Source organism: Lutjanus erythropterus, chromosome 11, assembly GCF_056507025.1.
Source record: "Lutjanus erythropterus isolate fLutEry1 chromosome 11, fLutEry1.hap2, whole genome shotgun sequence".
Lineage (NCBI taxonomy): Eukaryota > Metazoa > Chordata > Actinopteri > Lutjaniformes > Lutjanidae > Lutjanus > Lutjanus erythropterus.
This window is the reverse complement of record NC_139327.1, coordinates 23,981,256-23,997,901: the sequence shown is the minus strand read 5'-3', so window position 1 is coordinate 23,997,901 and position 16,646 is coordinate 23,981,256. Positions and strand designations below refer to the sequence as shown.

Genomic DNA, 16,646 nt, shown 5'->3' with positions numbered 1-16,646 from the left:
ACGACCATAGTGAAGTCGTTTTCAACACCATTGTTATTTTATGTCCGACTAACTATCAAAAAAAGTTAAATTACAATCATGTAAACCCAGCAGTGGAAGACGTCCTCAGATCATTTACTTAAGTATAAGTTGCAATAATGCAGTGTAGAGTAAAAGTATAGAAAGCTTTAGTGAAGTAAACTTATGCAAATATTTTCATGAAAATATAGTTAAAGTACCAAGAGTTAAAGTCATTGTGCAGAATACCAAATTTCATTTCATTATTATGGGCTAATTTTAGTTGCTTTATATACACCTGTGTATCTTAATCTATCATAATAATACATCTTATTTGTTGATCATAATTTGTTGTTTAATAATGTGAATCAGTAAGTTTTATTTAAGGACAGAGCTCGAGCAAACGTACTTATTTACTTTACACCAGTGGAATAATGGGGTAGTAAAGGAGACTCCCCTTCTCCCCAGAGGAGACATGAAAGCAGCATAAGTAAAAATTTAGGGTAAAAAAAAAAGTGAGACTACAATTTGTTTTCCCATTTGAAATATTTCCACCCTTGTAACAGTATACGTTTTTCTTCCCCAGTTATAATCAACTGTAAACCACGATTTCTGCAGCGATCACCATCCTGTCAGGGCTGTTTCTGAGATCTCCGACATACACTGAAGGGAGCATAAGTCACACCCAAGACGACCAATGACGACGGCAAACGACGGTAAGGATCCTCGTTGCAGATCGTAGAATGGGGCGGGGCCTGTGACCCAAGTGTTTGACCACTGGGTGACGCCAAAGCACAGTCTTAATGTTTATAAAGAGGTTTTGTTTAAAAGGTTTTTCCAACGTTTATTCAGCACCTTCAGTTAAAATATGAAACAAAGAAATAAATGAGAGTAAAAAAAAAAAAGCTTGAAATTTAAACTGACTCTATGGGTTCGTTGTTTAATTCTTGCCTCGCAAATAATTTATGAAATTGTTTGCTGGGAAAAATTCCCCAGGGATATTTTGTGTTAATGTTTGTATACATCCTTTGTGGGTTTGACACGGACCTTTTCACTGATTTAAACTACGTGAAACTGCTATAATGTCTGCCTCATATTCACACTTATGGTCTATGAAAAATAATAGTATATGCACACATATCCCTTCATCTATAGGCACTTTTATTCCATGAATTTAGTAACTGTGACATTGTTTTTCTTTGAGAGATCCGTTACTAATTTATTTGAGAAGAAGATTGACTGTGTGGAAAAACTGAACCAAACAACTGAAACCTGACCAGAGATGTCTAATTAACTTTGCTGGGGAGGTGATTTACTATATGGGGTAAAAAAAACTAAATTAAACCACTGACACTGTGCCAGAGATAATAATTTGATGCGTTTCAGTGGAGAGGGGTCACTCGGGGCAAACTTTGAGATACTGAACTGAACAAACTGAGTTTATATTTTTTGTTGTTTATTGCTGAAACCCTGAAAAGTGGTGTTTTGCTGTTGAACTCTGAAGAGTTTCAGGGAATATTTATTTTGGACGTTAATTTTGACTGGCCCGAAAATGACTTTCTGTCTGGTTAAATGTGCTATTTCATTGCCCCATCAACACGCTGATTTATACTGAACCGACTTTTGAAAGTGTCTCACTATCATTCTCAGACTTTTTTGTCTCCATAACAACTTAATTGTAACATATAATTGGAGCATAATTATAAAAACTGTATAAAAAGCTGTAAACTGAGGTGAATAAGAGCATCCTACTAAAAGCTGCTGCCCAATCAAAGAAAACACAACAAACAAAAAAACTCAAATCACAATATTTCTGTTTTTACAATAATTTTATTGTATTTTGGGTTATCAGTCTCAAAACACAATCTGACACATTTCACAGACAGAAAAAAAATCATTTAAAATGATAGATGAGTATATCACTGTAATCCAAAGCACAGTGGTTTTTATGGGCTTCAAAGTGATTTCCCATCTTCCCCCGCTCATAATCTGAAGTGAGCTGAAAAGATTTGTATCTTTACATTTATGTGTATTGTTCCACTCAAGTCTTTGGTCTCTAAATGTTGGTTATATTTTGCAATCCAAATACTCTGTCTACAACCTAAATGACTTTGATTAAACAAAACAAAACAAGAAACCTGTGAGGGGGCTGATGTTACACCTGTACATATATCCTTGTTGTGTTGAAAAGATCATTCTCTTTATTTCTTCAGTTATTGTTATTTGGTTTCATGCCACCAGTCATATCCTTCTTCTTCTTCTTTGGTTTGTGTCACTTCCCCTTGGTGTCATCCTGACTTTCTGTGGGTTTCTTCTCGACCTCCAGGGTAACATCGTCTCTGGAAAATATGCAGGCAAAATGATCACAATCATCACCTGAAATTGTTTCAACATTGTAGGCTACTTAAATCCGTAACATCCACTAACATGCAATAATACACATTAAATCACTGGACTGATTATAAAGGGGAGGCTTTTTAAATTATAGAAAATATACATCTAGAAAATCATTTGGTTTTTAATGCCTTAGAAGTTTAATTATGTTTGTTGTCATGATTAACACATATATGCACGCATCACACAGTGACTTATACATTGGTATAAGTCAATGTACTGTACTGTATACTGCGTGTGAGCCTCACCTTGACTATGGGGGAGTTTTCTTTCAAGACCGTGTAAGAGATGAAAGTACAAGCTTAATAAAACCCCCTGAACATTATCACCCAATAAGAAATCACCTAAAGCAAATTTAAAAATGTCACCTGCTAGTGAACTGATGTGGTACTTACACTGAAGTGCAGTCTTTACTCTGCTCAGTTTGGAAGGCAGGTTGATGTGAAAGGAAGAAAATAGTAGATGAGAGGATAAAATTGTTAGAAAAGCCAGTATATACACTGTGACATGCACTGGTGTTAGTACATTACAGACCAGTCACATATTTGTTTGTGCGGACACATGATATGGATATGGGTACTGATAATAACCTGCTTCTCATGACAGATACTGATAAGATACCAGATAATTTCACATTTTTGTGCTGTCAAAAAAGGTCATAAATCCTGTAGTTTTTCAGTCCATCCAAGAAGCTGTGATGTTGTGATTACAACAGTTACAACAGCAAATTCAACCAATCCCTGATAATTCTGCACAACCCTGCAGTTTGTCTCATGACAGCAACTTTCCTGCAAATTTGACTAATCAGTTGTATTTCTACTCCCCGCTCCAACAGGGCACTTTTATGACTTTTTGACTGTGTTTGAGCTCCAAAAAGATGTGGTTTTGGGAAATACCCTCTGAGGTGCACTTCTTCATTAACAAATAAAACGTATTTGTTAGTTGCATTTGTTAGAATTTTTTCAATCCTTTTTTTCCAACTTCCACTTGCTCAGACAATTGCACACCAAAAAAACACACCTAAAGCATTGCAACGTGCATCACAATATTTTAGAAGAGGTGCCGTGAAATCAGGCATTTTAGATTGCTACAACCCCTAAAAAAGCCCACAAAATCCTGGAGGGACTGATTTATTTTGTAGTAAAGTGCATTAAGAACTTCACAAATATACTTTGGCTTTTATCGAGCGTTTTCATTGAATAAATAACTCAAATTAAACGCTTTGAAATAATGTGTCAAATCAGATATTATTACATCCAATCTTTATCAAGTTTATGGCCCTGATATTTGTTGTGTATCCCTACTGCGTGTTATTTAAAATACCTGTAGGTTTGGGGTGCATGAGCATCAGTGGCAGTTCCACTGTGACATCACTGCAGAGAAAACAAACCAACCAATCAGAACAGTACAGGTAACTGATGATCACGGCTACATGGCTGTACAGTACAGACTGTGACATGATCATAAATAATCTCAACTCACCTGGCAGTGAGGCCGCCCAGCAGGCTACATGAAGACAAGAGGGACAGGTTTGTTTTAGTGAATTTCCTTTATTCCAAAAAAACTAAAAAAGAATTAAGTTTCCTAAGTGCCAAAAATGCTTAACCATGAACACATACCCTCCTCCGGCCACCATGAGGTTAATTTTAATCTTGTAGGAAACCAGGATTCCCAGCACATCTTTTTCTACACCCTGTCGTAGCCTGTGGAGAAGAGGAATTACAAGGATTTGAGGGATTAGAAGGATGGATTCAGTGAAGTGTCTGTTGCAGAAATGAGAGGGTCTTAGATCTTTTTCCTGATTGACTGAGCTTTCTATCTTTTTTGATTGATTTCAGTGCATGTAAAACTTACATAGTGGTGGAGGCCAAGTTAGTGTCCTCGTCTTTCAGTCGTCCATCCAGGGCCAGCCCTCTTTTCTCCTTGTTTTCAGTCAGCAGGGGCATGATTGACAGGGTGTTCTCGTAGGTACCATTGGGCTCCACTGTCTCTCTGTGGAAGATAAAACACATACAGAAATATTCATATCAAGCCGCTCGCTTGTGCTTTGCTTCAACTTGATATTTGCTGTGGTTCAGTACTCTCTGTCCACGTACCCAAACTCCTTGTTAAGAACACTCTTGGTGTATTTGTCTGCTGAGTAGAGGACAATGTCTGTGGTTTGGTCCACTGCAACAGGAAGGAAATGGACATTTAAAAAAAGAGAGAGTGAGACGAAATAATTTACATTGTGCTCATGAAAAGCATTTCTGTTATCATTGGTACCCACCAGTGATTTTGAATTTCTTGACTGTCTTGTTGCTCTCATTGTTGATTTTGATTTTGATTGGGATTTCTTCACCGTGGAAGTAGAGCTGTGGTGAAAAACAGGAAAACAACTAGTTAATGGTGGTCTTATAGTCTGTGTTCAAACTCTGGAAACATTAATAAATATTTAGGATAGCTACAGAAGCCCTGAGAGGCAAGTGAGATACATATTGTTTAAGCGTTTAAGTTTTTTCGCCACTTGCCTCTCAGAGCTTAAGATAACGCAAGATAGCAGAGAAATGTATTCGGCTAAATGTTTCAGATAATAAAGTTTTGTCACTGTACATCTTTATCCGTTGAAGCCTCTAGGTGAACTGGCTTGTCGGACATCATGAAGCTTTTGCAGATGTCAGCCTTTGGCCCGGCGCCCACCTGAGAAGGGGCGTACTGGATTTTACGAATGATAAGGCGAGCGGTGTCCCTGTTGGACAGAACGAGACAGAGGACAGAGAGAGAGATGGACAAAGAGGAAAATGTTACTTAAGATGAATGGTTAAGCAAAAAGTTGAAAGAATAAAGATAAAAAACACACTAACTTCTTTTCAATCTTCTCATCAGGGTTGCTCTTCTCCATGGCAAGGTAAGTTTTGATCTCAAAGTCGACACCACAGGCCTGAAAATGAAACGTTAGCAGCTGTGACAGTGAGCAGGGGCAACAAAGATACTTGCTTCCACACTAAACGTATGGGATGTATATATATTGAGGCCTCCCTTAGTCATTCATACTGTCTGCAAATCTAACACAACCATTATCAATTGTATTCATTTTAACCGTGTTGTTTACATCATACTAATCAGCCTGGTATTTTTTTTTACTCTTAGAGGAGGATTAATACACAGACTAGCCAAGGCTGCAGCCTAGGGGCCCCTCTTGTGCAGAGGCCCTAGATTAGCCTGACTATTTTTTTAAATTTTTAAAATTTACGTAATTAAAAAAAAGCGCTATTGGTCCATAAAAACATTTCAGAATTAAATAGCTGACTGGGTAGATGGGTCTATGGTAAAGGTTGTCTCAGTGAGAGTTTGTATGCCAGTGCGCCCTGAGTGTGTGTATGTGGACTGTGTAATATTCCTAACACGCTTTCAGACACGGCACCAATTTTTTTCCCAGTACAACATGATGAGTAAGGGTGGTCCTGTAAAAAGAGTAGCCTAGGGGCCCATGACCACCTTAATCTGCCACCGTTTACCCTTTTATGGTTTATAATCTTAAAAAGGTCACAAGACCACTCTGGATTTAATTTGCACTTTAATATTCAAACTAAAAAAGCCTGTAACAGCGAGTCAGACTGTTAATATAACATTGTGTTTTTGTATGATTATCAACAACAATATTTCCATCAACAAGACTCACATTTCAAGCTTTCTTGGGGGCCCTCTAGTGGCCAAGAAGGCTTTAAGCTGGCATTTAGTTCATTCTAGTTTACCCCGGCTCTTCAGAGGTGAATGGTGTTGGCAGATTAGCAGGAGGCTTACCTTGCCCTTGTCATCTGGTCCAGGCTGCAGAGAGACTGAGCATGGCAGGTTGCTGGGAATCTAGAGAGTCAAAGGAGAACATTTATAACTAAACAGAAGAGTTACATTTTATCTGTTTGAAATCAAAGTAAAATATTTGGGACTTTGGATTTATCTAATATCTTCTTGCTCTAACCAATGGCCCCATTTTTAGGTCCCAAAATTCTTATGAATTGGGTATGTCATATGTCAGGATTTTAGGATAGCAGTGTGTTTTATTTTATTTTGTATGCCCTAAGCAGATTATATAGAAACCATGGCCTATTCCCAACCAACTTAATTCCCTTTTAAAGCAATAATATATCAAAGTAAGTTTTCAGTAATCTGCCATGACCCCCCCTCTAAATATTGAGCAACTTAACATCAGGTCAAGATTGTTTGTGGATATGTTGTCGTACTTCAAAAGAGAAAGCATGTGAGTTGTCCCCAGCCTTCTTCAGTAGGGTATCGTGCATGGCGGACAGGGTGGGCTTGTGGCTCTCTGGGTAGATCTGGACGTGCTGGATCCAGATGTCCTTCCTGAAGCACAGGCCCATCACATCCAGGTCGTCACTACCGTAACGGAAGGCACATGCCAGCTGCACAAACACTGTCAACACAAAGTGGTAGGTTCATTATTTTATCGTCTCTTGCGCCTCCAAGTGACTTGATTTAATGTGGTTGTCTTTTTATGATCTTACCTTTTCTGTCTCCAAAATCTTTTGGGTCCAGCTTCACGACACCATCTGTAGAGGGAACATATATATTCATCATCTTCACTGCCTGACTGCACAGTATGGAAGCCCATTTCCACCAATGTGTTGGAAAGAAAGAAAGATCCTGTCAGTCATTTTTAATGAGAAACTTCCTCAAAATAATAACTTAGTATTTGAAAATAATGACAAAATATTTGGATTTGGATGTTTTTCAGTATTTTGATATACTAAGACATTACTCTGGAGTTTGTTTGTTGTTTGTTTCTCATTATATTGCCTTATGGAACTCACATGGGCAGAAATGGGCTTCCATAGCGCAAACACACACTGAAGAAGGAACATACCAACTTGGTCCACTTTGTCCACGTGGTCCACGTAGTCCCTCTTCCCCAGGTAAAGGGTCAGCTGTCAGACAGAAGAAAGGGAAAAAATTTGAGTCCTTCAGAATGAAAAATGTTTTAAAATTGCTTAACAACTCTTAACAAGAGAGGAACTCAAGACGTATCAACAAATGTAGACTCACCCCTCCGTTTCCACTGGTCTTCTTGAATACCCTGTAAAAAAAAAAAAAAGGATTGAGAACAATTTAAGACTAAATATAGTCTTAAATATATATATCAACTCAAGTTTATTGTAAACAGCTCGCACACAAAACTTAAGATATTAAGTTGAACCAAAAACTGTTCAGCCATACTGACGATTACAAACAAAGAGTCAATTCTTGATTTCTTACAAAAAAAGAAAAAAAAAACTTAAGTTTGAGATGCTCCTGTTGAAGCTTCTTTGTCTCAGCATCGACACAAAGGCAATACGTGAAACTGCTCCCAGTGTGTTTAATAAATGTAAGGGGGGACAGACAGACTTCATAAGTGCCTGTGTCAGGTGAACATGAAGCTTTCATGTCATTTTGACAGGCCTGAACACTTGTGTGAGCTCCACTAAAACTTTGTGGATGAACTGGAGTCTACAGTTTGTTTGTGTTTAGTAGATGGCTTTATTTAATACTCAGCTCTGATTGGTCAATTGCAGCATTCTAAGGTCTGTTATTTCTGTAGAACAGACCGTTGCTAAGAATAACGCATCGTTACTATGAAGAAGAGACTGTTGCTATGAAGAACAGACTGTTGCTATGGTCGTAGTTCTGATCATGGTAACGATGCTTTGCGTCAGGGTCCTGCAGCACACTGTCAGGGTTTATTTTGTAATGATGACCTGCTCACTATACTTTATCTCTTACTTCATTCATCAACCATCATTCCTTGAATTAGCCCGGCCTTACAGCACATTACAGTGAACTGACCTTGCTGAAGTCTAATGTTGTTTGTATAAAATATACATAAAATGCATATTTCCTTTTGCCCCAGTGGCATTGCTTCTGAAATGTATCCACTGTTAACATCCTTCATTACTTCTTCCCTCCTTTGCTGTCCTTCTTCTCTGTAACATAAGTCACTTCTCCTAAGATCCCTAGCAGTAGAGCAAACATAGCAAGTGGCTTTGTGGATGTAAATAAGAGGACACCCATTGACAGAATTACTGTCGGGATTAACCAGATAAAATAATGGTTAGTTTTAGCCTCTGAGGTAGGTTCCATTGAAAGCAGCAGAAGGCCCAGTAATCCCTTATTCCACTTCATCCAGTTAGGAACAGCTAAGTGTGGAGCAGCTTTACAACATCACGCCCGGATTGAAAGGCTGGCGAAGGTAAGGGAGCAGCTACAAATTGTGTGGCATGGTTCCCAAATACCTCATTACTTGTGTTGCTATCTGAGACCACATTTGAACCATTGCAACAACAGGCTAAGCCTTTACAAACCTTAGATTAATACTCTAAACTACTTGTCACTTTTAAGAACTGGCTGACCTGGGTCAAAGTCTGCAATGGCAACATAGTAGAGTTTAAAAGTGATTACAGGTTTTAATGTCAGCTTTACAAGAATAGTAACTTTAAAGTATTATTTTTGGGAAGCTGAAGTCTTAGTAGCTACACATTAACAAATGAGAAACTCCTTCTTCTTCTATCTTTTCATAAGCTTTGATTTTTTACTTTGAAGCAGGTGAGGTTAAAGTAAGAGAACCACTTATCACTGTAAAAAAAACAGATTGTTGTAACTTTAAAAGTTGTCTGTGCTGCCTTAAAAGTGCCTAAAAGACTGCATGCAATATACTGAATTACACTGATCATGTTACTAAACTTAATGAGCTGATTGAACTCTGTACAGTTCATTTATTCAACAAGTCATTTCAAGTCGTCATGTTTTCATCTTGACATATTTTCTTAACCTCTGACACATCATAGTCATTTCAAATCATTTTATGATTTATCACAGTAAATAAATGAGATAGTTCTCCTTTAAAATTAGATGAACTCTTGTTTATAGTTCTGAAAATAAATACTATAAGTTTTAAGGTTAATTAACTTTTTCAAATAAAACATTTATTTTGGTCAACCAAATCAGAAAACATTAGCTTCCACTAAATTCCTGTATGATGTTTTACAGTGTTGGGTGACAGAAAGGAAATAGCAAAAGGAAAACAACACTTACTTTGCCATCTCTGGAAGTTCTTTGGGAGTTTTCTGTTGAATGAAAAGAGAAAAGACGCGAGTTTAGGTTACCAGGCAGTCACAGCATCAGTCAGATGAGTTGTTGATCCTTCACCAACTGTGAAATCTGCCGGAGCGATGTTTTGTTTAGGTTGATCCTCAGTGATAAGATTACACCATCAGTGTTAAGGGCTCCTGTGTCAAAGCAGCTATCTGTTATTCTGTACCTCACACCGAACTCCTGGCCAGACTTACAGGACACACACACACAAACGATTATGTCACGATGTGTTTCACTCAAACAGCAGTGCCAACGCTATTCAAGGACAGTTAAATGGATCAAACCCATTCAGTAACTTGCTGTAGTATTCCTGGACTTAATGAGACATTATGTCCTAACAGTAGTCCTCTATAGCTCCGTAATGAGGATTAATACAGAAAGGGAAAGAGGGCTGTAAGCATTTCTTTAATTGTTGGTCAATAAAGGTTTTAAAATCATCTGGAGTAATTTTTCATGTACTGGTACATGGACTGGTGTTGGAAATTATCTTCAGCTATAAACATGTACAGTACATGGGACACTGCTTCTGCAACTGTCAGTGATAGAAAATCTTAAAAATAAACTAAAATAAAATAAACTACTGAAGCTCTCTTTTCACAAGTCTGATGAAGTCAAAGGAGGTCAGTATAATATATGGTTAAACTATATAACCTGTGTCTCCCCTCATGTTTGCACTGATTTGACCCATTTTAAAGCTTAACAGCAGAGATTGCTGTGGAGGATAAATGTGTGACGACATAAGGAGAGAGGTGACTCCAATCTAAATCAGCCTGTCGATTCAGGGACACGGGCTGCGTGCTCGTTTCAGGACCATGGAGAGCTACAGCACAGGCGCCTTCCTCAGTTCTGATTGGCTAATTGTTATGACATATCCTGTGAGCAGCTAATCTAAATATTTGTTAACTAAATCATCTCTCATTCCTTTTTTTCTTTTTTTTTTGATTCGTTAAACCACTTTGCTGAAACTATCAAGTACTACAATATTTGAAACATAATGTTTCCTATTGATCTACAGTCCATACGGTGATTGATCACTGTTCTATCAATTAATGCTGGTTGTTGGCAGTAGATAACTGATCATAGAAGACATAATGTCACATCTCTCCCTTAATTCTTATATCTGTTTTTCTCGCAGTAAAAACTACAGAAAAGTGGGGCTTTTTAAGGATTAATTCTTTGTTATCTGAAATAATATCTGCCTGGACTCTTAGCTCGGCATCGGGGTTGCAATTCTGTCCTGTCTAACTAGAGTAATTCTGGGAGATCAGCACATTTAATTTGCCACATTGCTAATCTGCCATCAATTATTCAGGCTGCTTTAATCAATGTAAAGTTAAGAAAACTCATAATTTCAAGGCAACTGAGTTTCTGAAGTTTCGAAAAAAACTAAATTAAGTTTTGCTGACCCATAATATTTTGTTGAGATAATTTATTTTCCTTCTTCCAAATTATTAGTCATTATTTACTTTCTCTTCAATGAGTTTGCTCAATAGTTTTTAAAATATTTGGAGAGGTTTCTAAAATGTGTTTGAGTTGGGCTAAAAACTGAAAAATCTTCTGAAGTAAGATGCCTTAAAATTTTCACTTTTCTCAGATTTTTCATTTTTATAGTGTAGAACAGCTGTTTTGGCCCTTTGTAGCCAATCTGATGCCTTCCCTGGTAAGTATGCATTATACATCTTTCTGATTTGTATTTATCTGTTTCAGAACTCCCATTCAGAGTAACTTTAGGCTGTATAATGTCCTGTAAACGACTGTACCATGACTGTACAACCATGTGTATAATGTTAAGCGTATTCTATTCAAAAAGTAAAACTGTGCATCTTTCTCCAGGTGAAAGTTAAAGCAACAGCTGTGTTTCATCATGAGTATCATCACTAAATTCATCCATCCTTGAAGAAGAAGATGAAGTCTTACCTCTTCTCAGTTGCCTGTGAGCCTGGTAGAGAGTGTGTGTCAGGGTGAGTGGAGAGTGCGCTCTGCAACAGTTGGTCTCCCTTTTTATACGTGCACCCTCTCTCTGTGCATCATTCAGGCTTAACTGGTTCATTATTCTTGCCGTTGCCTGCCTCTTAATCCCGTTAAGCAATCAGTGGATAGCTTTTTTTGGACTACAAAGGGTTTAATAATACCAGCCAGTTAAATCACAGGGACAGACATACAATCGCACAGTCAGTCGCCACATGGCTGTGGTAGTAGTAGTCTGATAATCCTCTCTGCACCTCCACAAACAGTCAAGTCGTAATAAATCATAAATCATATAAATTTAAGCCTTTTTAAATCAGTCTGAGATTGTCCATTGTGATATTTTGTTAAAAAAGACCCAGATATGTCATGACATGAGGTTTGCTGCTGGATATGTTGGTTGACTTGAGTTTAATAATAGCCATTAGAGCTACTATTATTAGTCTGATCCATCTGTGAGCCGCATTTAAACAAAGAGCCATGCTGTCCTGTTAATTGAGGCAAGTGTCTTAAGGATGTTTCCATATTAATTATAATATATATATATTAGTGTTTCTCATAAGCAAGTTGCCACAGTTTGTAAGCAAGTTTTTCTCAAGGAACCAAAAAAGCTGATACCCAATAAATAAGACATTTTGTATTATGAATTAAAGGGAAAAAACTGAAAAGAGAGGGTGCATAATATTTCTATCTTTGTGGACCAGTGTGGAGATTCTCAGTATTCCAGTCTGTCTGATCTCAGCAGATTAAGGGCTCCATCAGAGGCAATGGCAGAGTAAGCTGTCTTATTCAAGGGTATCTCAGTAACGTGCCAGAGATTAGGCAGATTCTCCAGAACAATTCCCTTTTGACCCTTGAGACTCCACAAACCCCACAGACAGGTCCACTATAACAAGCTGATGTCGAAAGTTCAAGTCAACAGAACTCCGAAGACGCCAAATCTGCCAGACTGTTTTCCAGCTGATACAAAGTACATCAGTACAGTCCTTTAAGTGGTGTCTCGTCTTGTGAAGTCCTGAAACAAACATAACCGAAGATTTTATGTAACTTACTGAACACATAAGGTGGGCAGTGTAAGAGGATCGTTAACAATATAATGAATCAGTCAATATTGCTTTAACAGACTCACTGACAATGACACACTTATATTGGGGCAGTGGTGAAAGAAATACTCATCTTTTACTTCAGTAAATACCACAATGTAGAAATCCTCGCTTCAAGTCAAGGTACAAAAGTAGATAATGCTTTGGATTACTGGACATGTAGGCTATAAAGCGCTGACACCTCTCCCCTTGTTACATGTGTTTACACAGTAACTTATACTATAGTTATTTTTTAACTACTGAGTACCTTTTATATTACTACAGGGTGTGTCAAGTGTCCCCCTTATTCCATCTTCTTACCCAGTACCTACATATCTGTATTAGTAGGCACTGTGTTGGTACAGTGTTACTTTTACAACTCCAGAGTGATTATGCAGGCTGTAATCTCAAGCATTACCCAGAAGTTTACTTAAAAGTTTAATTTACACTGGAGATGCAGGGGACAAGTCTTCACCAGTTTCTGAAATGGCCAATTTTATCCCCGTCACTTTCTAAAAGTGATGAGGATAAAATCTTCAACAGTCTCCTGGTGAACACAGTCATAAGGGGCTCAAACACGGCCTCTGTGACTGATGCTACTGAGGTCAAATATGGAAATTTCCTCTGGAAAAATAGCTTTACTTGTAGCTAATTGCCATTAGCTTGGTTAGCCGTGCAGCTGTCTCGGTCCCAGGGTGCCAAGAGCAAAAAAATCCATCTTTGTACTGTATTCCTTGTCATCAAATCACCGTCTGTCTCAGAGGCTGTGTTCAGTCCCAGTCTTGCTGTGTTCACTGCGAGTTCCCAGTCCAAGAATAGTCAGCGAGGTTAATGGGCCGCTGGAGCTCCATGGCTGGGGAGGACACAGCGTTAACTTTCATTCTGTACCACTGGCGACTGTGACGAGTCCCTCTGGAAGCAAATGGCACTCTGATTTCTGTTTGAAATGGACTTTTCGTTTCTAACTTTATAAAACGATTAGACATGGTGACATGGTGTTTCAGCTGGATGACCGTTACTTGTCCTGTTGATTTTGTTTTGGGTTTTATGCTGAGTATTTTCATATTGTTGACTCTGTAGTCTTAGGCTGTCATTTTGGTATGCCATTATGCAGTTTTCTTCTGACCAGCTGTAATTATATCTACTTTGACCCCATTACATTTCCTAAAATCAGATTTGTTGAAGATCATTTTAAAGATGCTTTTCATCTGAGCCCTTATGTCCCCACCACTTTATAAAACAAGGTGAAACCCTTGACTTAAATGGGCCGTACTTTAAGTACCAACAGTAAAAGTAAAAGTTCTTATTATGCATTATGGTCTATTTGAGAAAAATGTAGATTTTATTATTGGATTAGAATTATTTCTAATGTGTTTATCAATCTAATGTTGCTGCTGGTAAAGGTGGCGCTATTTAAATTACTTCATATACTCCTTAGCTTGTGAGTATCCCCATAGATCAGTAAAGCTTTATCACATCTTATCATATAATAATACATCATAATTACATCAAAATTAAAACATAAATTAATTAAGTAAATGTAGTTTATTACTTTGCATGTAGGTTCCCTGATTGAATCTTTGCTTGAGTTGCAGTCATGGTGAAATGACCGATTGTTAACACAGCAACAGTTTCTTCATTTTAAACTTTACTAAACACATAATTACTACATAATTTGGAGGGCTGTGGATTTAATCAGCTAACAAGAAGCACAAGGCAGCAATTTTTTTTTGAGAAGATAATAACAAATATGACTAAAATTCTCAGTTGGAGTCCAGCCAAAGTCAGCAGAGTGACCTGCGGGCCACCAGGATGTTCCACAAGGCACGGGTCATTGTGTTGTGATGTCCTCGGCTTAGTGGAGGTATTAGTCCGCCCAAATCAAAATATAGAGGCCGTGCAGGAGGAGTGTTATGTGAAGGCTTTATCAGCTTTATCAGTGCTTGGGTTATTTGATGCAAAGGGAATTTAAAGCTTTACGGAGGAGAGGTTACTTAATGAAGTAGACCAACATTTATTTTGTTACCTGTGCTACATTGTGCCTGACCAAGCCTGCTTGTGAGCTGCATGCGTAGGTTAAAACAAAACATACTGTGTGTAGAAGGCTGAGGTTTTACCAGAACAGGTCACATTGCCTCCAAACTAATCACTAAAGTTTTGTCTGTGGGCAGTTTGCTTCCTAGAAAAGTGCGTCTTCTCTGGCTCTTAGCCTTTCGATCACCAACCTAAACACAACGTGACAGTGATTCCCAAGAGGATCTCCCGCTGGACACATGACCGAATGACAAACAGTCACATGCGTTTGTGTACAAATAAAAACTGCAGGGAGGAGTAGAAGACACTAAGTATTTAGGACCTTAAAATAACTGATATATTAGATACAAAACATCTGAAAATATTAGTGTGGTGTGCATATTTTATTCAAAATATTTAATACAAATATACAGAATGAAATCAAAAGAGAGGCAATACACATACAAAACCCACGATACTGCCCTTTTAAATCCATTGGACTGAGATACTTGCACATGCTTGCCTTGAACCAAGTGTGCCATTTCTTAATGTGAAAATTTTAAACATTCTCAGCATGACACGAAACCATTAACCATTTTGAAAATATTACATAACACAAAACAAATAACATATACTGAGTGAAACAAATTCATGTTAGCACCTGGTCATGAAAGCCCAGGTTGGCACAGCTTCCATGTGCTGAGAGGTTTTATTTAGGACCAGCTGACTGAACTATCTCTAGGTGCCTGAGCCTTTTTAAGACCAAACACTTGAGGCCAAAAAGCACTAATAATGATGTGGAGTGTCTTCTGAGGAGAGTCAGCCAAAGTCCACAACCAGCATAATCAATTATTTATGTTACGACAGAATGAGATGAGGCACATGCACTAATAAGATGATGAGGTTCATGACTGGCTGAGTATAGATATACATAAACAAGACAACATCAGATGAACTGATGTGACACAAAATGAGACAATGTACAAGTAAAATGACCCCATATCTGATGGAAAGAAACAAGACTGAGTCCACAGCCATGCTAAACTGTTGGAATATAAACTTTAAAAAAAAAACAGCTTAAGGAAAAAAACAAAACAAAGGTTATTATAAGGGGCTGAAATGAGGTAGCAAATCAATTTGCAAAATACTACAAGAATATCTGCCCAAAATCACATGAACAAAGATAAGTTAATACAATTTTTCCAAAAATTAAAGTTGCAGAGGAACAGAATATCACACTTACAAAGGCAATAACAGACGAGGAGATATATAACCATATTAAAAAGCTTAAATGATGGACACACCAACAAGTTTTACAAGGAATTCCAGAATGATCTTGTTCCACTTCCATGTAAAGCCTCTAACTGGACAGTGGATAATGAAACATGGGCAGCGACATGAATAAATCACAGACGGCTTTGGGTTTGAACATTGTTAGAAGCATTTGGGATATAAGCACACAACTCAAAATATGTAACATATGTCTGGTGTTTCTAGATATTTTAATGAGGAAATGTTACGTATTATAAGTTTAATTTTAAATAATCTATAAGGCAGATTCATTCCAGGTCAAATTGTATTGGGTAGGATGTGAGGGATTTAGTGGCAGCTCACAGACTGCAAACCCTTCATCTCGTCCCCCCTAACAGGTTAATCGGTCCATGGCTGCTGTGTCTGTCACAAATTGATACAGAGATGGTTTATGGTTGTTACGGTCTTGAAAGACTCTGAGAATTACATATTATGCAAAACAACACATATGAATATTATCGAGTGACAAGACATTATATCTTATTTTGAACATAAGGACAACAACCTATGCACTATTGTTAACCCCCCCCCCTTTTTTTTAAACTTTCATGTACATAAAACTAAATACTGAATTCCTCATCTCTACCACATGATTTGTTGTTTCAAACTGAAATTTAATGCTATGTTATGTCCCTAGGATTTGTAACAAATAAGGAAGGCATGTCAAGATGCTCCTAAAGAAGAAGTCTGTCACCAGAGTGAAGGTAATCTTTTTAATTTAATTGATTAAGAGAAAGAAAAAACAGAATTTTCAAACAAACC

General features: G+C 37.7%; 2 protein-coding genes across 2 annotated transcripts in view; one reads left to right on the top strand and one right to left on the bottom strand.

Annotated features, from left to right (window-relative positions):
* Positions 1–1,807: 1,807 nt before the first annotated feature.
* On the bottom strand, positions 1,808–11,538 carry arr3a (arrestin 3a, retinal (X-arrestin)). Its single transcript, XM_084729739.1, has 18 exons — positions 11,431–11,538; positions 9,454–9,485; positions 7,432–7,462; positions 7,253–7,313; positions 6,894–6,938; positions 6,612–6,802; positions 6,175–6,234; positions 5,235–5,311; positions 4,984–5,119; positions 4,661–4,745; positions 4,488–4,560; positions 4,246–4,383; positions 4,011–4,094; positions 3,874–3,897; positions 3,715–3,764; positions 2,788–2,806; positions 2,640–2,671; positions 1,808–2,336 (listed from the first exon to the last, which is right to left on the bottom strand). The coding sequence occupies exons 2-16, from the start codon at positions 9,459–9,461 to the stop codon at positions 2,802–2,804; spliced, it is 1,068 nt and encodes a 355-aa protein (XP_084585865.1). The 5' UTR covers positions 9,462–9,485; positions 11,431–11,538; the 3' UTR covers positions 1,808–2,336; positions 2,640–2,671; positions 2,788–2,801.
* The window catches only part of mcf2b (MCF.2 cell line derived transforming sequence b), a 28,274-nt gene continuing 22,937 nt past the window's right edge, over positions 11,310–16,646 (top strand). The window contains exons 1-2 of the mRNA XM_084729738.1: positions 11,310–11,474; positions 16,522–16,588. The gene's annotated coding sequence lies outside the window, so the exon portion shown is untranslated. The remainder of the gene's footprint in view (positions 11,475–16,521; positions 16,589–16,646) is intronic.